Source organism: Pleurodeles waltl, chromosome 7, assembly GCF_031143425.1.
Source record: "Pleurodeles waltl isolate 20211129_DDA chromosome 7, aPleWal1.hap1.20221129, whole genome shotgun sequence".
NCBI lineage: Eukaryota > Metazoa > Chordata > Amphibia > Caudata > Salamandridae > Pleurodeles > Pleurodeles waltl.
The window spans coordinates 1,286,289,441-1,286,314,999 of record NC_090446.1 but is presented as its reverse complement, the minus strand read 5'-3'; the positions used below and the strand labels follow the sequence as shown (position 1 = coordinate 1,286,314,999).

General features: G+C 47.3%; 1 protein-coding gene across 1 annotated transcript in view; it reads left to right on the top strand.

The window, feature by feature from the left end:
• LOC138247038 (extracellular calcium-sensing receptor-like) overlaps positions 1-25,559 on the top strand; it is a 141,712-nt gene that overhangs the window by 7,670 nt on the left and 108,483 nt on the right. The window contains exon 2 of the mRNA XM_069201787.1: positions 14,272-14,499. Coding sequence (XP_069057888.1) covers positions 14,272-14,499 — 228 coding nt within the window. The remainder of the gene's footprint in view (positions 1-14,271; positions 14,500-25,559) is intronic.

The following is a 25,559-nucleotide window of genomic DNA, read 5'->3' as shown; positions in this document are numbered from 1 at the left end:
AAACTAGGTATATATGTGAGACCCTGCCCTGCTGTACTGACCTGCTGCCCTTTTGCGTCAGTGAGAAGGAATGTACTTGCATCTGTTGAACCCAGAGGGTAGTTGGCTGGCTACCTGATTAGAGCCTCAGGGACAAAAATCTCCAACAACCTTGAACCCAGCACCAGGACTCTGCCAACTTTGTGCCCTGCTCTGCCAAGTGGCTCCACCCCAGTCCTGGATCTTTGGAAGTGGGCCTGAAAGTGCTCTGCCAACTCATATGTGGAACTTACAGAGACATCTCCTCTGCCTAGCAGCACAACCCCAAGCAGAATCAATGCATCGCCTCTGTTGCGTGTACTTTCCATATGCAAGTACTTTGCATCACAGCCAGCAGCTCCATCGTAACTGCCGCTGTGCAACGCTTCCCCAACTCGGATGGTCGCATTGCACGCCTCTCATTGACAACAGCCTCAATGTGTCACGGTCTGGACGTCTCTTACTGCCGTAGGCTGCAGTACATGGAGGGATACCTGGTTTCTTACTGTTTCTGGACTGGCCAAGATAAGGACAACCCCTTCTAGTAGCCACGGTGCTGCCAACTGGAAAAAATGCCAAGGCAGACCGTACCCTCCAGAAGGAGTCCCAGAGGAAAAACCCAAGTAGTGGGAAAAACCTCTATCACAGGAACTCCTGAAAAAGAGGAAAAAACAATGAAAAAGGCAAAAAAATAAAAATCAGTTCTGCAGGGAAGAAGCAGGAGCAAGTAGAAAACTGGAAACAGGATCAAGGACCACCACCAAGACGGAAGTGTTTGCAACACAAGGAGGGACGAAACTGCAGTGCTTATATACCATGAAACAGGAAGAAGGTAAAACACCATCTTGGATTGGGAAAGACCACATAGAAATGAATGAGAAAAAAATACCAAGTAGAAAAGAAAAAGGAAAAAGGCATGCTGGGAAGACAAACATCAAGGAAGAAGACAATATGGAAGACCAAGAAGAAAGAAGACATGAATACAAAAAAAGAAGAAAAAGGGAAAGGATCCAAGTAGGTAAGTAGGAAGGGAAGGTAAGGGAGGCTGCCAGGGGCTGTGGTGTGACCCGGAGCATGAAATGTGCCTCCTGGTCCGCACCACAGCAAAAAATGCCAAACGACCACAAAAAAGCAGTTCCGGTGTCCCAAAATGCAGACTGCCGGCTCGACCATTGTTCGAAAAATGGATGCCGCGGTAGTCCATGACATCACACAATGACAATGCAGGCTTCTTCAGAACCAGCTGGTGACCAACACATCCTTGACGCAGGACTTCACATCACACGTCCCCTCTTTGACAGCCTCCTGTCTTCGCAGTCTCACAGCTCCTCACAACTGATACTGTGTGATGCTTTTCTGACCAGGACCTTGCATCCCCTCATCTGTGTGACACATCCTCAGTGCTGAACTCTGCAACTCTTTGAAACTAGTTTTTAAAGTACTCTTTTTCAGCTGGCCTAGCTAGGTTCCTGCAGCCAGCTGGCACTCCATCATGGTCAGCCTGAACTTGTGACTTTGTCCAATGGTAGAACAACCAGATATCTACAGCTGGTGATTAGTGCTTTTTGGCACTATATTCACTGAAATATTTAAAATTGCATATCTTCTGTTCTACTGATTAAATTTGTATAATTTTGGTCTTGAGTTATTTATTAAAAATTTATATTTTTTTCTAAGTTGGTGTGGGGTTTTTCTTGCGTTGTTTTTTCACTTTATTACTGTGTGTAGTGCTGCAAAAATTCTTTACACTTACCTCTAAGTTAAATCTGACTGCTCAGTGCCAAACTATTATGGCATAAAAACAGGGAAACTAGTGTTCACACAATGCTGGTCCTGGAATAAAAGGATGGACTTGAGAAAAAGAATGGACAAGTAAACAGACAATGGAAGGAAGGCAGGTGAAGACATTAGAATGAAGGGGAAAATGAAAAACGACTTGTTGTGGCAGGAAAGGGACACAACGGGCAAAAGAAAAAGCAGAAAAAATGAAGCGATGAGGAGGGAGAAGGAGGAGTGTGAAGAGGAGAAGAAATGCTAAAGGGGAACATAAAAAAGACTGCAAAGTGGTCTGGTGGCGATCTTGGACCTTTCTGAAGGAACTGACAGAGACTGGAAGGACAGAGAGGGAGAGACATGGACGGAGGAGTGGTGAATACCACTGACGGATGCCTTAGCTCCTGCCTCAACCCAGGAAGGTTGTTTGTGGCCACCCGGGTGAGTCCAGGTCAGCCACAACACTGGCTTGCCTGCAACAACTACTCAAACCTTTTTAATACATTTTCCTCTTCTGATGTGGTATTATTTTTCCCTAATTGGGCCTTTAAGAAAGGGGAACTTCACTTAGTTTGCGGTGCACATAATATTTCCCTGCATCAAGAAAAAAGTTGATAACGTGATGTGAATGAGGCCTAAAGGGAATACATGTGCAGATTAAATAGAGGGTAAGAACTCCCCTTCATTATTGTTTTTCCCATAATATTCACCCGCCATTTCTTTTTTCCTGGTCTCTGCTGAGTGACATTCTAGCGAATCTTAGCGGGTGAAATGTATACTAAACTCTACTTTCACTAGTTTTGATTAAACTCCTCACCCCTAATCCATAGTATCACAGCTTTTTCTGAATTAATAGAAGGTGGGTGGGGGTAATGGGCAAATGGAGAGCAAAGAAAATCAAAGATAAAGGGGGCTACTTAAACCTGACAAAATCCATACAAATGATAAAAGCAGATTTACTTGGTGACACCTTAAAGATCCTAAAGAAGAATAAAAAAACTGAACATTATTGGACAAATTGTCTTATTTCAAATTTTTCCATGGCCACAATAAATGCACCATTTGTAAAAACCAACCAACAAAGCCTCTGAAGCAATATTTCCACCCACCCCTACACAGCATGGTAAATGAGACTCCCCTGAAGTCCCACACTTTCCCAAATTTTGCCATGTTGGAGTGGCAATAGTCATTCTTTACCCATCAAAGTCCAAGACTTTCCCTAGTGTTGGTAAAATTAGAGTTGAAATAATAAATCTGACCTCTGGAAAGTCCAGAAATTTTTATTGTTATGTTATTTTTTCATTATTTATCAATTAAATATTTTGTAATTGTTTATTTTATATTTTCTTTTTTATTAATGTATTTATATCATTTGTTTTATGTTTTTCTAATAAATGTATTTATATTTTGTACTCTTAATAATGTTTATAGTAATGTAATACATTTTTATGTGTTTTTTTAAATAATATTTATTTTCTAAAGCATATATTTTTCAATTTAATCTTAAATCACTTATTCAAAATTATTGTTTAAAATATTATATTTATTTACTCATAATTGTATTTTTATTGTATACTTTAATGTAGAATTTTAATTAATGTAATGTGAGGTATAGTAAAATCAATATTCTTAACTGTTTGATGATATTCTGGTGGGATATTGTCCCCTCAATATTTGTGTAGTTTACATGCTGGTAGGCTATTCTCAAAAGTAACTCCCACCTGTGAATAAATTTACATGTGTAATTTACTCATACATTTGAGTAACTTTACTACTTTTGTCGATTCACAAAATCTGAGTGTCAAGTAAAAGTTTAAACTTACAAATCTTCACCCCCTCAACTTAATGAGTGTAGTTAGAATAACAATAATTATAATTTACAACTTTATAGCAACTATGTATAGCTTATGTCAGTATTTTACATCTAGCAGAATTCCCTGAGATTCTTCATGGTATGAATAGGAGAACTCCGCAGACAGAACTGAATCTTTGCTCACAGGGTGGAGTCCTCTGCATGGCAGCTAATAGCAGACCCCAGCATGGCAGTTAATGATGTGCACTAGAAAGAAATCTGTCACACCTGACACACATTCACCCATAACTGCGTAAACAATATCCACATAATAGGACTGGTTCTGCTCCTCTTCAACTTTGGCATCGTGCAGCCACCACTGATTCTCAGAGAAGCCATAATGTTGGCTGTGTTGAAGAAGAGACATTTCACTGATTTCACTGATGAGGAGACAGCCCTTGTAGTTAAAAGTGGGGTAACAAACTACAAGCAACTATATGGGCTGCCTCCTTACTTCCTCTTTGGAACCTAGAAGGTAGCCTTATGGCTAGAGGTGACAGATTCTGTCAATGCTTTGAGGGAGGTTGTCCGGACTGTGTGGGAAACTAAGGAAAAATGGTGAGATGGGAGGGGATGAGTGAACAAGAAATTCTCCAAGATTGGGTTGGCTAAAGTTCTTTCTGTTTCTGTCTCAGCCTATAGGGGATTATGCTCACTTGTTCTCTCCTTTTCTCTAATGTTCAATTTCTCTTTCTTTTCACACTTTTCATTATTTTTTCCTCTTTATCTTTTGTTCGCTACCTTCCTTCCCTTTTTTCTTTTGTCTCCCGCGTTTGCTCTATTTCTTCTCTTAGTTGTGTTTTTATTTTCTTGTTCTTTCTTCCCCTTCTTTCTCTTATTTCTTTGTGACCCCTTCTCTTTCTTCCTTTTGTCTGTTGTATTCCTTTCACTTCTCTTTTTCTGCCCCATCCGTTTCTCTCCTGAGGCCTAGTTATCAATGGAGCAGCAGGTGCAGTGGCAGCGGGCCCAGATTCCTACTGTAATTACTGCTGTGTTTTTCTACTGAAATTGCAGTTAACCATTTCCTTTCTTACTCAAGGGCCAATAACATAGTTACTCCGCCGCTAGTCCTCTCCATCTTTACTCTCGACTTCCTCTTTCCTTTCACTCTTTAATGCGTCCCGAAGGATGGCTTTGAGCATTACACTCTAATGCCAAAAGTTTATTTCTGATAAAGGTTTATATGATAATTGTGTATGTTTTAAGATAGAGGAAAAAGGTAAATAAAAGTGCTTTAGTTAAATGCTGGGCCACTGGAATTATATGGCAGGAATCGACAAAGGCCCTCATTACAACCCTGGCAGTTGGTGAGAAAGCAGCGGTAATACAGCCAACAGGCCGGCTGTAAAAAAAATAGAATTATGACCACGGCGGAAACCGCTCACACAGACAGCCACTTTAACACACTGACCGCCAAGGTGGTAGCAACAAGCACCGTGGCGATAACCGCCAACAGCCAGGCGGAAGACAATGTACCGCCCACCCCATTACAACCCGCCCATCCGCCAGCTTTTCCGGGGCCTCATATGGGCAAGATTATCCTTATTGTCCCTTGTTTGGGGGGGGGGGGGGGTTGAATAGGAAAGTACCATCTTGCCTGGCATATTACCCTCATTTTTTACTTGTATGTATGTTAGTTTTTGCCTGTGTCACTGGGATCCTGCTATCCAGGACCCCAGTGCTCATAAGTTGTGTGGTGCCTAACTGTATCACTGAGGCTCTGCTAACCAGAACCTCTGTGCTTATGCTCTCTCTGCTTTTAAAATTGTCCCTGCAGGCTGGTGACTAATTTTACCAATTCTGATTGGCACACTGGAACACCCTTATAATTCCATAGTATAATGGTACCTAGGTACCTAGGGTATTGGGGTTCCAGGAGATCCCTATGGGCTGCAGCATTTCTTTTGCCACCCATAGGGAGTGCAGACAATTCTTTCACAGGACTGCAACTGCAGCCTGAGTGAAATAACGTCCACATTATTTCACAGCCATTTTACACTGCACTTAAGTAACTTATAAGTCACCTATATGTCTAACCCTCACTTAGTGAAGGTTAGGTGCAAAGTTACTAAGTGTGAGGGCACCCTGGCACTAGCCAAGGTGCCCCCACATTGTTCAGGGCAATTTCCCCAGACTTTGTGAGTGCGGGGACACCATTACACGTGTGAACTACATATAGGTCAATACCTATGTGTAGCTTCACAATGGTAACTCCGGACATGGCCATGTAACATGTCTAAGATCATGGAATTGACCCCCCAAGCCAAATCTGGTATTAGGGTGCCAATCCCATGCATCCCTAGGGCTCCAGCATGGACCCCGGATACTGCCAAACTAGCTCTTTGAGGTTTTCTCTGCAGCTACCGCTGCTGCCAACCCTCAGACAGGTTTCTGACACCCTGGGGCCTGGGCAGGCCAGTCCCAGGAAGGCAGAACAAAGGATTTCCTCTGAGAGAGGGTGTTATACCCTCCCCCTTTGGAAATAGGTGTTAAGGGACTGAGAGGAGTAGCCTCTCCTGGCCTCTAGAAATGCTTTGAAGGGCACAGATGGTGCCCTCCTTGCATAAACCAGTCTACATCGGTTCAGGGATCCCCCAGTCCCTGCTCTGGCACGAGCCTGGAGAAAGGAAAGGGGAGTGACCACTCCCCTGTCCATCACCACCCCAGGGGTGGTACTCAGAGCTCCTCCAGTGTGTCCCAGACCTCTGCCATCTTGAATGCAGAGGTGTGAGTGCACAATGGAGACCTCTGAGTGACCAGTGCCAGCAGGTGACATCAGAGACCCCTCCTGATAGGTTCTTACCTGGTTAGGTAGCCAATCCTCCTCTGAGGGCTATTTAGGGTCTCTCCTGTGGGTTCCTCTGGAGATAACGAATGCAAGAGCTCACCAGAGTTCCTATGCACTTCCCTCTTCGACTTCTGCCAAGGATCAACCGCTGACTGCTCCAGGACGCCTGCAAAACCGAAACAAAGTAGCAAGAAGGCTACCAGCAACATTATACGCCTAATCCTGCCTGCTTTTTCGACTGTTTCCTGGTGGTGCGTGCTCTGAGGGCTGTCTGCCTATACCCTGCACTGGAAGCCAAGAAGAAATCTCCAGTGGGTCGACAAAATCTTCCCCCTGCCAACGCAGGCACCAAACTTCTGCATAACCGGTCCTCTGGGTCCCCTCTCATCCTGACGAGCGTGGTCCCTGGAACACAGGAGCTGGATCCAAGTGACCCCGACAGTCCAGTGGTCCTTCTGTCCAAATTTGGTGGATGTAAGTCCTTGCCACCCCAGACAGTAATCCTGTGTACTGCGTGATCTGCAGCTGCTAGGGCTTCTGTTCACTTTTGCAAGACTTCCTTTGTGCACAGCAAAGCCCAGGTCCCCAGTACTCCGTCCTGCATTGCCCAACTCGCTGAGTTGACCTCCAACTTCGTGGGACCATCTTTTATTGTGCTGAGATGACTGCATGCTCATATTTCTTGAATGCCTGTTCAGGTACTTCTGCAGGTGCTGCCTGCTTCAGCATGGGCTCTCTCTGTTGCTGAGTGCCCCCTCTGTCTCCTCCGCCAAGGGGCAACCTCCTGGTCCTTCCTGGGCCCTGGCAGCACCCAAAACCTTTAACTGTGACTCTTGCTGCTAGCAAGGCTTGTTTGCAGTCTGTCTGCGTGAAAACAACTCTGCATCCTCCAGCATGCGGTGAGACATCTTCTGACCAAAGGAGAAGTTCCTGGCACCTTCCGTTGTTGCAGAATCTTTGGCTTCTTCCACCCGAAGGCAGCACTTTTGCACCTTCATCCGGGGTTTAGTGGGCTCCTGCCCTCCATGGAAACTTGCGTGACTCTTGGACTTGGTCCCCTTCCTTTGCAGGCCCTCAGGTCCCGGAATCCATCTTCAGTGCTTTGCAGTCAGTTGTTGTCTTTGCAGAATCCCCTATCTCGACTTTACTGTCTTTCTGGGGTAGTAGGGTAACTTTACTCCTACTTTTCAGGGTCTTGGGGTGGTGTATCTTGGACACCCTTAGTGTTTTCTTACACTCCCAGTGACCCTCTACACAATACACTAGGCTTGGGGTCCATTTGTGGTTCGCATTCTACTTTTGGAGTATATGGTTTGTGTTGCCACTAGGCCTTTTTTCTCCTATTGCATTCTATTGTGTTCCACAGTGTTTGCACTACTTTTCTAAGTGTTTTACTTACCTGATTTTGGTTTGTGTGTATATTTTGTGTATTTTACTTACCTCCTAAAGGAGTATATCCTCTGAGATACTTTTGGCATATTGTCACTAAAATAAAGTACCGTTATTTTTAGTAACTCTGAGTATTTTATTTCTTATGATATAGTGCTATATGATATAAGAGGTATAGTAGGAGCTTTGCATGTCTCCTAGTTCAACCTAAGCTGCTCTGCTATAGCTACCTCTATCAGCCTAAGCTGCTAGAACACTACTAATCTACTATTAAGGGATAACTGGACCTGGCACAAAGTGTAAGTATCACAAGGTACCCACTATATGCCAGGCCAGCCTCCTACAGGTAGCAACGACATCAAAAGCACGGCGGAAACAGTGCACAGAAGGGAAACGACTCACCCCTGGAGACTTAAGGAAGAACCACACCGCCATGGAGCCAGAGTTGGAGGTGTTCCCCGTAGTCATCTATCTCCTTCTTCACCATGAATACCAATGCCGGCGAAGACGACCACGGTGAGTACTGCCGCCTTGCACTCATGGGAGGAGAGAGGAAAAAGAGAGTGACACACACACGCAACACCTCCACCCCCAACACCATACACACAAACAGATGCAGTAACATTACATATCCACCTCGTACCCCTCAGGAATAATGCAAGGACAAAAGGAAATGATTAAAGTGAGTGTAATAAGATAAAATACTAGAAATATGTCCTTCAAAATCAAAACAGTATATACATATATACAAATGGAGGGACACTGCCCAGTCCACAATGTCCGTGGGCCACAGGGCCACATCACATCAGCCAAGGCCCCACTTGACTCCTGCAACAACACGGAGAGAACACTGTAGGGGAATCAGGTCGAAAATACAGAGGAACCTCAGGGGGACAGGAAATGGGGGCACCTCAGCTGGAAGATGGAACAACACCACTTGTCCTGGATGGGGCTACATGCCCATCACACTGTCCTGGGAGTGCAAAGCCACAGTCTCTTAAGTGGGTGGTCTGCCCACTGCTTGGTCCTGGGGAGTGCAAAGCCACAGTCTCTCAAGTGGGTGGTCTGCCCACTGCTTTGTCCTGGGGAGCGCAAAGTCACCGTCTCTCAAGTGGGTGGTTTGCCCACTGCTTGGTCCAGGGGAGTGCAAAGCCACAGTCTCTCAAGTGGGTGGCCTGCCTACTGCTTGGTCCTGAGGAGTGCAAGGCCACAGTCTCTCAAGTGGATGGTCTGCCCACTGCTTGGTCCTGGGGAGTGCAAGGCCACAGTCTCTCAAGTGGATGCCTTCTCTACTGGTTCTGGAGGGGGCTTTGTGCCCAGTGTGCTTCATCCTGCAAGGAGGGGTGAGTGGATGCCTTCTTCCACTGGTTCTGGAGGGGGCTTTGTGCCCAGTGTGCTTCATCCTGGCAAGGAGGGTGTGAGTGGATGCCTTTTTCCACTGGTTCTGGAGGGGGCTTTGTGCCCTGTGATGCAGCACATGGGGAGTAAAAGGTCACAGTCTCTCACCTGGGTGTCACACCCACAGGATTTGCATGGCCCAGGGCGCATTACAGTCCGTTGAGGCAGGACTACACACTGCCCGCCGGCGGTGACAGCTGCTCAGTGGTGGCAGTGGCGGGGCTGGTGTCGCAGATGCCAGTGGTGGGGGGAGGCTCCTACCCATCCCCTGCAGCCTCGGACTGCTGCCCACTTGGGCTGCTGGCGGTGCTGGCAGTGGTGGGGGGAGGCTCCAGCCCGTCCCCTGCATCCTCAGATGGCTGCCCACTGGGGCTGCTGGCGGTGCTGGCAGTGGTGGGGAGAGGCTCCAGCCCGTCCCCTGCAGCCTCACGCGGCTCCTCACTCGGGCTGCTGCTGCTGGCACTGCTGCAGGCAGTGATGCTGGTGGCGGTGCTGGTGTCAGGAATGCCCGTGGTGGAGGGAGGCTCCAGCCCTTCCCCTGCAGCCTCGGACGGCTGAACCACCATGGTTGGTGGTGGGGGCTCAGATTCAGTCCCTGCACCAGGCCTCCTGACCTTCCCAGCTTGTGGTGCCTCTTTGTCCTTCACCTTGGCATCCGGTGGTGCCTCCTTGCCCTTGTCCTTCACAGCTGGTGGTGCCTCCTTGCCATTGTACTTCACAGCCAGTGGTGACTCCTTGCCCTTGTCCTTCACAGCTGGTGGTGCCTCCTTGCCCTTCACAGCTGGCAGTGCCTCCTTGACATTGCCCTTCACAGCTGGTGGTGCCTCCTTGTCCTTCCCTTTGGCAGCTGGTGCAGGCACACTGTCAGTGGTTATGGCTGGTTCCCTCAAGCCTCTCCCACCTTCAGTAGCTGCCGACACTACTGTGGCTGTGAACTGGGTGGCTGAGGTGCTAGCCTGGGTTCTGACCACCTAGGCCCAACGTGAAGGACGGGGGAGGGGTAGGAAAGAGGTCAATGCCAGAGAGGAAAAGCTTCTTAGGGACACTGGGGTGGAAAGAGGGTGAAGGTCTGGGAGTGGAAGAAGAGTGAGTGGTTGTAGGAGGTGTCAGTCTGCTGTGTTTGGGTGCAGGTAGATGGGCTGGATGCTGTTGTGAGGTGTATGGCTGTTGGGTGTCTGAATGCTTGCGTTTATGTACTTTGGGAGGAGGGGGCACAGACACAGTGGAGAGGACACAGGGGATGTGTGCATGGATGTGGGGATGGTGACTGCCAGTGAGGGTTGCATAGTGATAGGCGTGATGGCGATGGAGGTAGTTGATGAGGATGTAGTGGATGCAGGCGTGAGTGGAGATGCTACTGGGAGGGTGGTGGACGAGAAGGAGGAGGGGGACACAGTGGAGGCAGTGGGTGTTGGTGTGTCCGATTCTGGATGGTGTTTGTGTGAGTGCCTGTGGGATGATGTGTGGTGTTTCTGTTTGCCTGAGCCACTCCTGTGTGTTGTCTTGTGTACATGCTGGTCTGAATGTGTGCTTGGGATAGGTTGGGGTTGAGGGGAATGGGACTGGGTAGAGGAAGTTGGAGGGGAGAGGCTAGAGACAGGGACAATGGCTGCCATCAGGGAGGAGGCCAGAGCCTGGATTGATCTCTGTTGGGCCGCAATGCCAGAGTGAATGCCCTCCAGGAATGCATTTGTTTGTTGCAAATGGCCTGCCAGCCCCTGGATGGCATTCAGCATGGTTTACTGCCCATCAGAGATGGATCACAGGAGGTCCATAGCCTCACTCAGGGCAGCAGGGCTAACTGGGGCAGGGCCTGAGGTGCCTGGGGTGAAGGAGATTCCCACACTCCTGGGTGAGCGGGCACGGGAAACTCGCTAAGGGGCTGATGGGAGGGCAGTGCTGGTACGGGAGTGGTGGCTGTACCTGTAGTTGGGGTGGGAACAAAGGTGTCCGCCACCAGCAGGGAGCTTCCATCTGAGGAGGTATCACTGTCAGAACTGTCCCCACCTGTCTCCGCCGTGGCGCTCCCCTCACCCTCTGTCCCACTGGTGCCCTCACCGTCGGTGGATTCAGCCTCCTGGGCCATGTGGGATGCAGCTCCCTCCGTTGCCAGTGCCTCTGCTCCTCCGCCAGATGATGCTAATGAACACAAGGACAGGGTGACAAAACAAAAAGGCGGGGGACAAAGGATACCTTGGTCAATGACTGCCCCAACACCACCGTTGGCATACACAACACACTCACACAGGATATAGACCTATACACTATGCAATGCACTACAAGTCACAATGCTAGTCACCAGCCCTGGGACAGGCATACCTAAGGCCAATAGCAACATACCTGAGACCCACAGACCCCTGCCCAGTAGTGGAGGCCTACTAGCTTGGTTGAAGGACTTTCATAAGCAATGTCCTGCCTGGCCTAGGGGCACCCACAGGCCCACATCCCACACCCGGAGACCACCCCACCACACACAATTTGCAGATTTGGAAACTGTACTCACCCCCTTGTGGCTGCTGTGATGACCTCAAGCACCCATCCAGCTCCGGATAGGCCACCGCCAGTATGCAGAACATCAGAGGGGTCAGGGTTCGACGGGCACCCCTTCCTCGTTGGGAGGCCATCCCCGGCTGGGCCTCCGCCGTCTTCCGTGCCCAGCGTCTCAGGTCCTCCCACCGTTTGCAACAGTGGGTGCTCCGCCTGCCGTAGACACCCAGGGTCCGCACGTCCTTAGCGTTGGCACGCCATATACCCTTTTTCTGATGGGCGCTGACCTGCAGACAAATAAACACAGAAATAAATATCAGCCATACCGTCCAGCCTGTTACACTCATGGCCCACCATATCCCTCATATCCCCTTATGCACAGACATTGCCCACCATACATGCAGCATGCTGCCCAGGGCCCTTCCACCCCCCTTACACGAGGCCCTTGCACACAGCACTCCATGCATTCATGCACCATGCATGGTGCTCACAGTGTACTCACCTGTTGGTCTGGAGGCCCATACAGCATTCAGTACTAGGGTAAGACCCCATCCACCAGTCTCTCCAACTCCGCAGCAGTGAAGGCAGGGGCCCTTTCCCCAGTGACACGAGCCATGGTCGGTTTCAGACACAGGTCACAGAAGCACTTGCAGTGTAGGTCCTCTCCTGTTGAAGGTCAGGTAGCAAGTGAGAGAACAAATAGAAAATGGCGATCACATCTGCAGCAGTGCGTACCGTCACCAACCAATTAGGAGTTGCACGGCAGTATTCGACCGCCTCCCTCATTGGCGCACAACGTCAGCGGCATTACCTCATTTCCACCTGACCATCCACACAGGACAGGCGGATGCCATTTCAGTGGGGGGGCAGGCCATGGCACCTAACTGCGTCAAGTACACATAGGCACCATTTGGGCCAATCCAACAACATACTGTTTCAGTCACAACATGCAATGCAGTGTACAGTTTGGAAATGTGGAATACTGACCAGGATACTTATCGTTTTGCCCCCTAGATTGCAACCACTGCGGATGAATAGGAGATGGGGACATCCCCCATGTACAGACCCCTGGTGCACTTGGCAACAATGGAGGACAGGCACATTATCCTCACCTACAAACTTGACAGGGCCACAATCCAAGAGCTGTGTGCCCAATTGGAGCCAGACCTGATCTCAGCTATCTGTCACCCCACTGGGATCCCCCCTCTTGTGCAGGTGCTCATCCATCCAAAGCTCCTCTCTCACATACATTTATTTTGTTTTAAAGGGGTGGTAAAGGTTGGGCTTTACTAATCCACTCAAGTATCCACATAAATTACAGAACTGTTCTTTGCAGCAGGCATATTTACCCTCTGTGCTACTTTATGGCGAGTCAAAACCTCCTCTAGACAAAACTCCAATCTCTCTCTCTAGCAGGAACCCTAATCACAAGCTATTTTGACATTTTAATTGCTGCCTAAAAGCCAAAAGAACAAGAAACTCTGCAACTGATGCTTTTAAATCGTAAGTTATTGGTAAACACTGCGCCTCCCTGAGGTCAGTGCCACCACTCCAAGTCAGCGCCCAGTGGGGCTTGCACCACCCTAAAGCCAGCCATGAGGCTGAGTGAGGTCTACTTCCACTTACATTAGATATGCTTACATTGGTGCTTAATTAGAACCAATGGTTTCCAGCTGAGGGTGTCTGAGCAGAGCTTTAGGTACCAGCACATATTATTTTACAAATAAAGCACTGGCTTAGATTACCTCTTCACCAGGAGAGGCTCGCAGGGTTTTGTTGGGGTGGGGCTGGGGTTTAGGTTGCACGGGGTGTGGGGGGCACGGGCAAAATTAATTAAAAAAATGTTTTTTAATTCACTTACCTACTCTGCTCCCGCGCTGCTCCTCTCCTGTCGATGCTGCAGGCACAGGCTCCCAGCCTGCCCTGCGGCCAATCGTGACACTGCTCAGAACAGCATCAGGAGTGGCTGGGAATGCCCAGCCAGGGCGCTCCCAGGCAGACTGGTAGCCTATGCAGGCTCTCTCCAGGACGGCAACTGTGTTGCCATGCTGGTGAGAGCCTATTGCGCATGTGCGTTTGGCCGGCCCGAGACGGCCGGCCAAACATGCATGCGCAGTGAAGGGAGTGCACAGTGCACTCCCCTCATCTCGTCATCCCCAATGCCCCGCCCCTTTAACAAACGAAAGGATAATAAACATAGTTTATTATCTTTTCATTTGTGAAAAGTAGTTTGCAGCAGTTGCTGCTGGCGGGTGCGACGCTCCTTCGCCCTAACGGAGGAGCCGTCTGAAGCATCTTCCTTACCTTATTCCCTGGTAAAGCCCTATTCGGCCTGACCCGACCTTCTCTTCTTCCTCCATTTAACCCTTTTCTGTTGCACTGTGCATTTTCATGTGCGTGCTTTCTTTATTTCATGTATCCCTCTGAGGCTTGTATCTATGAAGGTCTCTGTACATTGCTTTGGTCAAAGTCACTCCATAAATTATCAAAGCAGTCAATATACAAAAAAAAATATTGTTTGTGTTGTGCATCTAAGCTTTTAACTTGTCTTTTTGTCTGTCTCCAGCTCCTACCTTACATTCGGAACGTTCATTTCAAAAACTCCAACGGGGAGGAGGTGTTTTTTGATGCCAACGGGAACCCGCCAGGAATTTATGACATTCTTAACTGGCAGCCGACACCCAAACGCACCTTCAAGTTTGTAACAGTTGGCCGTTTCGACTCCAGAGCCTCTTCTGGGCTGGAGCTCACACTCAATCAGAGCTCAATCATGTGGAATGGAGGGGAGAAACAGGTAGGTATTGCCATGTCGATTTGCACCACAGTAAGTAAGTGAACCTATGAGAAAGTGTGGACTATTTTATCTTGCTGTTAATTTGAAAGGCCCTATCTCACATGGTTTGGAGTAATATTTCCTCATTGGACACAGAATCATTATTCCAAGTGCCTGGATGTATGAGGATTGTGGTTTGGTGTGACACAATTGTACATTCGAAACGTACTTTATTCTACTAAAATAGATTGTCATTTGCCAGAAAGGAGCCCAGTTTTAAATAACGGTAAAAAAGCACGGGCTGGTGTGTGAAGTGAATCATTGCCTGTTTTGCTATTGCAAAGCCAGCAAAACGCAATATTGCAGGTTTTGCGATTGCAAAACCAAGAGTCACAGTACATTTGAGTCGCCAATGTCCTTCTGGTTCACTGCAACTCATCCCGCATGTTTGTGAAAAAGGGGCATCAAATTGCTGTTCATCCTTCCTAACCATCTGCAGTTAGATGCATCCATGGTTTGAAACCACATTTGCAAAAGCAAAAAAATCAAGATCCAAAAGGCTGTTGCATCCTTTTGCAAAGTGAAAGCTGTCCCTGAAGGATAGCTTCCTGTTTGTGACTGTGGGCTATGTGGATATTGACAAGAGCACTAAGCAGTCCAGATGTTTGCTGTCTGTGCCCCAAATTTCATTCGGGCGGTGGCAAATTTAGATTTCAGTCTCCATCCCTTTAAGGGGCAAGTACTGCAATTGTGGCATTTTGCAAATTCAGGTAGGGTTGCAGTCCTTTAGGTAGGGTTAACAATGGGAATCCTTCCTCCTTGATATGCACGAGGCATGCGTTTTGCTGGTCCTGCCTACAGTCCAAGTTGTTCTGCTATCAATTAGTACATCTGTTGTAGTGCCAAATAAGCCTCAGGTAACAAGCTAGCTGGTATGCAATTGCTTTGTGACCCAAGGTCAAGTTCGTCAGGATTTGTATTGGCTATGCTGATTGTGTTACATGAACTGACTAAGATAATTGTGTTGACTAAAAGTAGCTGAGTTAGTTGCGTTGATTAAATGGCTGGATTTGTTGTATTTGCCTTACCTTCTTAAGATGATTGAGTTGGCTATCCTTACTGGGTTTATTCTCTTGCCTGAGTTAACTAGATTATTAGGGTTGCCAGCAATGGTTAGGTTGATTGTGCTTCTTTGACTGACTGTGTTCAGGCTCTGATTGGACATACCAAGCATTAAGTGTTTTCTTGGTGGACTGACCGGGTGGGGATCGGATTTATTCTGGTTCTGTTGTAGGGAGCGGCTGCGTTCCTTGCTGCAGTGCTTCGACGCTTTAAAGACATTGCGAAATAAATGGTTTTGAAGCGTACTGACCAGACCGCGGTTCCTCGAAAACCATGGGGCATATTTATACTCTGTTTGCGCCGGAATTGCGTAGTTTTTTTTTACGCAATTCCGATGCAAAACTAACTCCATATTTATACTTTGGCATTAGACGCATCTAGCGCCAAAGTCCATGGAGTTTGCGTCATTTTTTTGCGTGGACACCTACTTTGCGTTAATGATATGCAAGGTAGGCGTTCCCGTCAAAAAAATGGACTCCGAGGCATGTGCGCCGTATTTACACTCCCGGGCAAAATTCAGGCCCGGGAGTGGGCGGGTCAAAAAAAATGACGTCCGGCCGCTTTTGCGCCGTTTTTTAGCGCCTGGTCAGGGCAGGCGGTAAGGGACCTGTGGGCTCGGAAGGAGCCCAGAGGTGCCCTCCCAAGCCCCCAGGGACACCCCCTGCCACCCTTGCCCACCCCAGGAGGACACCCAAGGCTGGAGGGACCCATCCCAGGGACATTAAGGTAAGTTCAGGTAAGTTTTTTTTCCTTCATTTTTTTGTGGCATAGGGGGGCCTGATTTGTGCCCCCCTACATGCCACTATGCCCAATGACCATGCCCAGGGGACATAGGTCCCCTGGGCATGGCCATTGGGCAAGGGGGCATGACTCCTGTCTTTGCTAAGACAGGAGTCATTTCAATGGGGGTTGGGAGTCGAAAAAAATGGCGCAAATCGGGTTGAGGCGAAAAATGTGCCTCAGCCTGACTTGCCCCATTTTTTGGCACCCAAGCTCCATATCCCCCTACGCCGGCGCTGCCTGGTGTACGTCGTTTTTTTTCCCGCACACCAGGCAGCGCCGCCGGCTAACGCCGGCTAACGTCATTGAATAAATACGGCGCCCGCATGGCGCTTCAGAGTGGCATTAGCCAGCGCTAATTTTTTTGACGCAAAACCGCGTTAGCGCAGTTTTGCGTCAAAAAGTATAAATATGGCCCCATGTGTTTTTGCTTTGAGGTGGTTCCTGCATCCTGCAGGGTCGTCACAAACAGCACTTACCTTCAGGATGAAGGGAGGTGAGGGCTTTGCTGTTGCTTGGCACACAAAGTCGAGTACATATTTCATAAAGACTTTAATTCAAAACAGTGACATTCTTTATTATGTGACCCTTGCAACGGATATTAGTTTACAATGTTGATTATGTTGGTGCACTGAGTGACAATTGTTAGAAGTGATTCAAATCATGAGCTTAAAAACATTCAAACCCCTTCGCCACTGTCCTGATGATGGTGCTTTTAGCAGTGGTGGTTGGTGGTATTAAAAACCTGTGGGCGCTAAATACGAATACATTACATATACTACACAATTACATCAAAACACATTACAATAAACTATTTTAAAAAAAGAGAAAAAAAAGTTTCACTGACCTTATCCTGCAGCTCGTCCTCAATTCTTTTCTGTCCCAGGCTCCAAATTTCTCCAAAGTGACGTCACGAAGCCAGCTACCTTTTCCAACGCAGTTGCTGCTCTAATGCTGTTAAGCAGCATGAGTGAAGCATCTGGATCGGCTGAAACAGGCCGGCCCAGCGCTCCTAAAGGCACTGGAGCCCTGTGCCTGCTCTCCAACCCAGGTTGAATTTCGCATGTCGGTTTGGCTGTAGCAAGGTAGCCAGCCAGACCTACATGTGCAATTCAAAGGGGCCACTCCTCATTGCTGTCAATCGGCAAACGTGACACACTGGCTCAGCCCCCACACTCCATTCGGCAGAGTACAAAATAAAATGGTTATAAAATCATGTTACCATTTAATTTTCACTCTTTCTGCAGCAGAAATTCTAGACTGAGTAACATTATAGTCTTTGTTTTTTGTGCAGCACATGTCTTGAACTGTTGTATTTTAACGTGCTTTCATGTGATGATGAAAAAAGTAAGGGCCATATTTATATTTTTTGACGCGAGCTAACGCCATTACTGTGCGTCGTGCGGGCGTCAAATTTATACTTATATATATATTAAACGCGACATAACTCGCCTTACGACCCCGCACACCGTATATGCGGCGTTTTTTGATGCAATTGCGCCAAACATCGCCGCAAACATAGCCATCTCAGCAGAGGAGAGCCAAAATAGATCCCAGATGCCCCAACAGACCCCAGGAAGATGACAACAGACCAGGAACCAGCCAGGAGGACCCACACAAGAACCAGGACACCTGTAAGAAGAAAAGAAAGTGTTGCTTCAGTGCAGAGGAGCAGGAAATTCTGGTGAAAGAGGTAACAGAACACCAGCACCAACTGTTTGTCACATCAAAATTGCCTATTAGTAGGAGAGAGGCTATATGGCAACAAATTGTCGACAAGATCAACAGTGTGGCAGAAGTACGCAGAACAGTCATCGAGTGCAAGAAACGCTGGCATGACTGCAAGCGCAGGACCAAGGAAAAATGGCCAGGAATAGGAAGGCAGCACTGCAGACTGGAGGTGGGAGTCCAGCACACCAGGAGCCCCTGGACCACATGGAGGAGATGGTCGCAGCCGTCATCCCTGAGGAGATCGTCACAGGGATTCAAGGACAGGACAGCGCAGATTACCAGGAGACAACGTACATGCAGGGTAAGTCACATGGGGAATTAACATGCACTAATGTCAACTACAACTGGGGGGGGGATACTGACCACATAATGCATGGAAGTCACCATATACATGGAGTGGCATGGGCAAAGGGGGATGGCATGGGGGTATGGCCTGCAACTACAGAAGCTGGGGCACACCATTACACTACACCAACAACAGCCCCATGGGGGCATGCTGACATGCCAACGAAGGAGCAAAGGGAAAGCCACGCCGGGAGGGAAGGGCACAACGTCAAACTGACATCCCGGCACATGTCAGCCACCATACCCCCTACATAAACTAGGGCCCTATTAACAACTACTAGCCATACTGACAACTGGAATGTAACTGCCACAACAGTTGCCACTAACACCTCCGCTCTGTGTGTAGCTTAAGTAGCCAATGGCAGTAACTTCCCCATGGAATATAAACACCCAAATCAGAGGGTTGGGGATGACAGCTCCAGTAATCCCCTGAAAAAAGACAAAGGCCCCAGTACTGTCAAATGTCAATGTCCATAGTTGTCGCTAACATCAGCCAATGTCAACAACAATAGGAGCTACACAGCACCAAGGACATACCCATGCTGCAAATGTTAGGGTCCATCCTGTGCCTGGGTCACAATGTAACATCTTAAATGGCATCCTGCTCAGACAACAGCATTGAGGGGGAGGACACATGTAACTGGTCACTGAAATACACCTGCACAGTCAGAGCAGGAAATAGGACACTGCTACGATTATCAGGGCATTCCTATGTACCACACATTCCCAACATCAGCTGTACACATTACCAATGCCAACATCCATATTGTGATATAACAATGCTATGCATAGGATATGCCACATGTCAACTACATTTAAGTGGAAGTGAAAGATCAGAGACTGTGGCAGGTCCAGATTGTTAAGTGTGCTGCCAGTGCCATCAGAACACCCACAGCCAGTGATAGGCCTCACCATGAGAATGGATGTAGACGGAGGGCTGAGTAGGACAAGAAGATGGTAAGTCACTAATTGGCCTAAAACAATACCAGAAGAGATGATGCACAAAAGTCCAATAACCTAATACTATACATGTGACATGCAGGTGGGCCATAGGCCTGGGAGAATGTCCATCTGAAAGATTGGAGCTATGAACACGAAACAAGATCACAATGTGAATTCATCACAAGGCAGGCATGTCACACCACTAATGCCACAACAGAGACCCACTAATTGTACCCTGTTTCATTGCAGAGGAAGACGGATCTCCTGCAGATATGCCTGTCCCAGAATACCCTGATGACATGGATGACGAACTGATAAACATTCCCCAGGAGACCATCCAAGAGGTCCTTGGAACCCTCCAGACCCCACCTTCAGTCACAAGGAGGAGCACAGAACAAGCAGCCATCACAGAGGATCCACCCACCACCCCAATTGTAAGACCTGCCAGCTCCAATACAGCTGAGGACTCAGACGACACAGGCACCAGCTTTGAGCGAACTGTAGTCGGAGTACAGCAGGAGCTGGCCAAGGAGGTGAGGGTGGGGATGCAAACTATGGCAGCCAGCCTTGAGGGGGTGTGCTCGTGCATGATGTCATCTGCAGATCAGGCAGCAGCCATGCAAGCACTAACATCCATCCTGCAAGGACTACAACAAACTGTAAAGGAATTCACCACTGCAGTAAGGGAGTTGCCACAACACCTCGCACCCCAAACCTTCCACTGCATACACGAATGCAATCATGACCCCCTCAGGGCCGACCTGGCTGCCTACCATCGTGATGTGGCTGCTATTCTTAAGAATCAGCAGATCCTCTTTGCAGCAGTACTGCCCTTAATACCTTCACAGGTAGCAGCGACCAGGATGTCTGACTCCACGTCTTCTAACACCGAGGTGTGTGTGTTACCCCTTCACAACCACCACCAACAAGGACAGAAGAGGCAACACACACATCAGAAGAAGAATACATGGAACAGATCACATTCACACGGAAGAGTACCCGGAAGCACTGGTCCCTGCCACATGGCCAACTATTACCAAGGTCCTGCGTTTTGTCAAATGCCGGTCTTACAACAACTCTACTCAATGACTGTTCTGCTAACCACTGTATATCTTGTCAGCCTGCCCAGTGATTGTCTCTCTCTTACTAATAGGCAAATCCTGTCCCTCTGCACTGTCTTAAACATCACCCCAGCATGTCAGAAGCATTACTTTAACCCCTTGTGTAGGATCACAATGTAAGATGTCACCAGAATGGGCTCACAATCATGGTCAATGTACATATAGCACTGCAACACTTTTCAATAAATAGCACTTACACAACAAATCTGTCTCTGGGTAATGTGACACATCAACTGTGCAGTAGATAACTGAAATGTGCCTACTGTCAAATTATGTAGCTTGTCAATACAACTGTCCTGATATCATGTAGTCAGATAAATCTGCACAGTGGCCAGGATTGCATCATACTCTGCCCTTCCTGAGGGTAATATCTGATGAAGTGAGAAACCACACACCATCATGCTGTGTTGGACAGAATAATGCTTCCTCAAGGGATATCAAAGTCATCAAATAGTGGCAGCAAAATGTTGTCACCATGCAATACTAACACATATAACAGTGCACACAAATCTAAGCAAGCACTACAAAAACAGCATGAATTAAGCTGTCTGAGTTTAAATCCAAATAGGTAATCATGCTGAACAGTGTCACAAATGATCTATGTGAGTAATGAAGACAAGAAGACAAGAGTGCTTACGAGAACTCATCTTATAAGGGTGTCCCTGAACATCACACTGCAGTCAGACCTAAAACTGTTCCCCCAATACCAAGTTTGGAAGCACTGTTTGTGACGTAGAAAACATACTCATCGACAAAAACACTTTGTGATCCATGTTAACTGTGATTGGTGTTTGAAACGAATGGTGGAATCTTTCCAAGGTAGCTCTGGGGTAGCTGCCATTTTACAGCTCAGTTTGGATTTGTTAGTAGCATAGGACACAAATGTAATAGAACAAAATTCATGTACACTAATGCCAAGGCCATGATCAAGTAGCATTGAACACATACTGTAAAGGGTTAACTATATATTTATTATAAGGTAATCACAGAAGAGGAAACTGAGGGAAAAGTCTTACCTACCCTAATCTACCCTGACTACTCATTACCCACAACTGTCCCTAACTAACCTAAGCTAAACTTACTTATCACATGTAACGAATCGTTCTAAACATCAACCCCCCATTATGAGACGGGACACATGGAGGACAACACATACTAACCTACACACATACTATCCTATCCTAAACAAATACATTTTTATTTTTATTTTTTTATTTTATTATTTTAATGTATTTTTTTGGTTTTTTATTTTATGAAACACACAAGGACCCCAACATTACCCCCCACCCACCCACCCACCCACACACTTAATAAGTAAAAGTAGAAAGAATCATGACCCCCCCACTAACACTAACTAAACTAACAGCCTATACTAACCTAACACTAATCCCCCAAGCCCACTAAGCATGAGAACAAGGAAAGAGGAGGGAGGGGAGGGAATTATGTCCATTGCAAAAAAAGTCTAGTGGTTGGCCCTCCGGAGTGTCCGCTTGATTCACTTAACACGCCTTGTAATGTCGCGGACATCCCGGCTCAGATTGCTGACCCTCCTCAATACCCGGTCCATCTTCCTTTCCATTTCCTGGAATGCTGCAGGGTCAACAGTTGCTGCTGGGGCTGTCTGGGTACCGGCAGAGGAGGTCTGTGGGCCTGTGGAGCCAAGGCCAGTGGGCTGTTCTGCAGCTGTCGCAATGCTGGGGCCTGGGTGTACAGCTGACGTAGGGACAACAGTCCCCGCTGTGAGTGGGGCCACCTGGGGAGAAACGGTGGTTGTGCTGGTGGTGGCTGTAGTGGGCAAAGTTGAGCCACCCTGTGGTGAAGCCCACCATGCTCCAGAGGCCCGTTCCGCCTGGTATCTACGGCCCATCCTACTGAACCCCGACTGTACCTGCAGTATGTGTTGGTACCTCATGGCCTGCCTCTCAAACTCATGGACCTGGACGGGTGTCATGTTTGCAGCTGTGAAGACAAAGGCCAACAATTTACCATAGGAACTGCATTGTGTGAAATGGCACAAGCGGTCAATCTGACAATACATCTACTGTACTTGTAACAGCTCATATCACCATACAGATCATTGAATGTCTTTGAGGAAGTACATGGCAGGCCTGCCTACAAAGGTCATCTCACACATAGCACATCCAAACCTACATGATGGGTAACAACTTGCAATAACTTGCCATCTGAGTTCTGACAGTTGTCAGCTAACAATCATGCTGCACATCCTCCGCCAATGCCTGGGCTATATATGTCAGGGTATGTGATGAAAAACAAAAGCCACATGGTCTGCAAGTTGTAATAGGACTTGCTAGTACAGTACTCATGTGCCATACCTGAGTGTGTATACTAGGTTCCAACCAAACATTCAAATATTCACATGTATGTGTAACATACTGGTAGCATCAGTCCTAGGTACCCTATTCACAAACCCATGCCTGTGTTTGGGTGGGGGGGAGAACAACAAACAATTCCAAAAAACATGCGCACCCAATAGTGTATAGAAAGCTCAACACGTGTTTGGCTCTACACACACACCACAGGTAAGGTCTATCAACAATTAGGAGTCTGCAAACCCTTGACCAATCCTAGCGCCACACATGTCAGGAAATGCAGACCTTGGTCCACATCATATACTTCCAGTGAGGCTTCACTTTCAACAGACACAGAGTAGCAAGAACACCCATGATCATGATTTGCATGCACACCTAGGCCATTGCTCTTAAGTTCCACATACTTGTAGTACTACATGTGGAAGTACATGCTGCCAGAAAGTTCAACCTACAGTTTAATAAGTACATTGGTGAATAGGGAAGCAGAAGTCTTTTGGAAAGCAATTTGCTGTACCAATCTGGGAGAAAGTGAGTCTGACATGCAGACTCAATCGGAGATGAGTTCCAGTGTGACTCTTATTGATACAAGTGTAATCCACATGACTCACCCCAGTTCTCATTGCGGGCCCTACAGGAATGGACTACAATCCCTAGATTATACAATTGGATAAGCATTGGGCAAGTCTAATTTCTATAAAAACTGAAATCCCACTCATGGAACAAGACAAATGATTGGCCAGCGCATCACACCTTGCTATGTGTTCAACACACAGGAGTCCATCACACATCACCAGCAAACACAAAACATAACAGACATGTCAACACTTACTGTAGGTGTTGGGGTCCTCAAATCGAGCCACCTCTCCCACAGTGTAGGGTGCCGGTCCACCTGTAAAGCATGGAAGGAAGAATGTGCTCAGAATCTGTGCACTGACCAACAATTTCAAAGACAAAATCAATGTGTAAGCTGACATAAGTAATGAATGCCTTTCAGACATGCTTGTACTGCATCGGATATATCACGGCCAACATGTACATAGCATGGGTCTCCTGCAACAGTTACACACAGATCTACACACATGCAGTGGCCCTGACTATCATGTGGTGGCAAACATGCCCCTTCATTAGTGAGCAGAAATAATAATGGTGTGTATTCAACTCATCATGTGCATCCAAGAGAGACATCCAAAGGCTGGTTACTTGAGGACTGCATTACCTGTCAAACAGCCTATGTGGCCATGACACATTTATGACATATAGGTACAATGTACAGAGGGGCAGGGACTTTTGTAAGCCCTCATGTTGTTACAGTTTCTTCATTTGATGTGGCCCAGCAATGGTGATTTGCACCAAACATAGATATTTGCACCCTTGTGCATACCTTTGGACTGCCATCCCTAATCGGAATGTGGCACAACAAACACCAAATACCAGTCTAAGATGTTAGCTGAGGGCACCTCACTCATTTTCCCAATGTTTTCAAGTCCAGATCTGACATGTATCCAAAAAATATGAAGGAGCACATTAATCCCTAACAAGCATAGAACTTCCGTGAGCTCTTTCCTTACACACTCACCAGACACACATGAGGCATATGTCTGGGCCACATTGCTATCATCAATTGACGTGAAGGCAGCACTCATTTTCTGCATCATTTAGTGTTTCCAAAGTCAGTCTAGCTATAGCGTCAACATATGTTGCAATTATTTTAGTACATCTATACTTCACTGGCAATTGTGACCTGTAGAGTCATGATTGTCTCATCTTTTGTTTTGTTGTCTGACACAAAGGCGGCACTAAATTACATTAAGCAAAAAGCATCCTGTAAGTTTGCAGAGCATGAGCTGCCTGACAGCTAACATTTGTGATCCTTCACATAGTGTATCAATTACCCTGTATGTTTCTGCAGCATTACTCACAGTCAGCAACTTAGCTGGCAGATATTGTACCAATCATCTGATTTCACTACACAGCTTTTAATTGTGCACATTTATAGGATGATGTACTCACCAACAGGGCCACCAATCATGATTTCCAGGTGGTCCAGCAGATCTCGCTCCCTGGAGATGAGGTCAGGCCAGCGGTGCTTCAGCTGGTGGTCATTCCTCTGGCTCCCATACTCGTGCACCAAGTGATGCAGCACCTTTCCCCACCAGACTTTTCACGCCTCAGTGTGATACCCCTGTATCACCCTGCCTCGATCATTAGTGGGAGGAAATGGCACACCAGCCATATAAAGCCCCCCAACTCCTCCTCACCCATCCTGCCAAGACGTGGCCTACCCAGCATCTCAGCACAGAATAGGGGAATAGGTGAGAAAAAAGAAGTAGGACGGAGAAAAGGGGGAAAGTTGGAGTCCAAAAAAACAAAGTAAACTTAACAACTAAAAGAGCCCAACGATCCCCAAACTAGCACTACCCACAACAGACTCCCACAAACAACAAATACACTACTAAACTGGACAAATGTAAACAAAACACACTCAGACAGTATAAACAACAATATTTAATTCACAAACCAACAAGTAAGATAGCACACAGGACACCAAAGCACAAGATCACTGGACAACACTGTGAACACAGCCACACAGTCTAGAAGATTCACAGACGGCAAAGTGAAAGTGAAAGTACACCCACTGTACAGATTCTGTAAACAGGATATTGTATTACATCACATCCAGCATAAAATGGCTGCCGTTTTTTTCGATTAT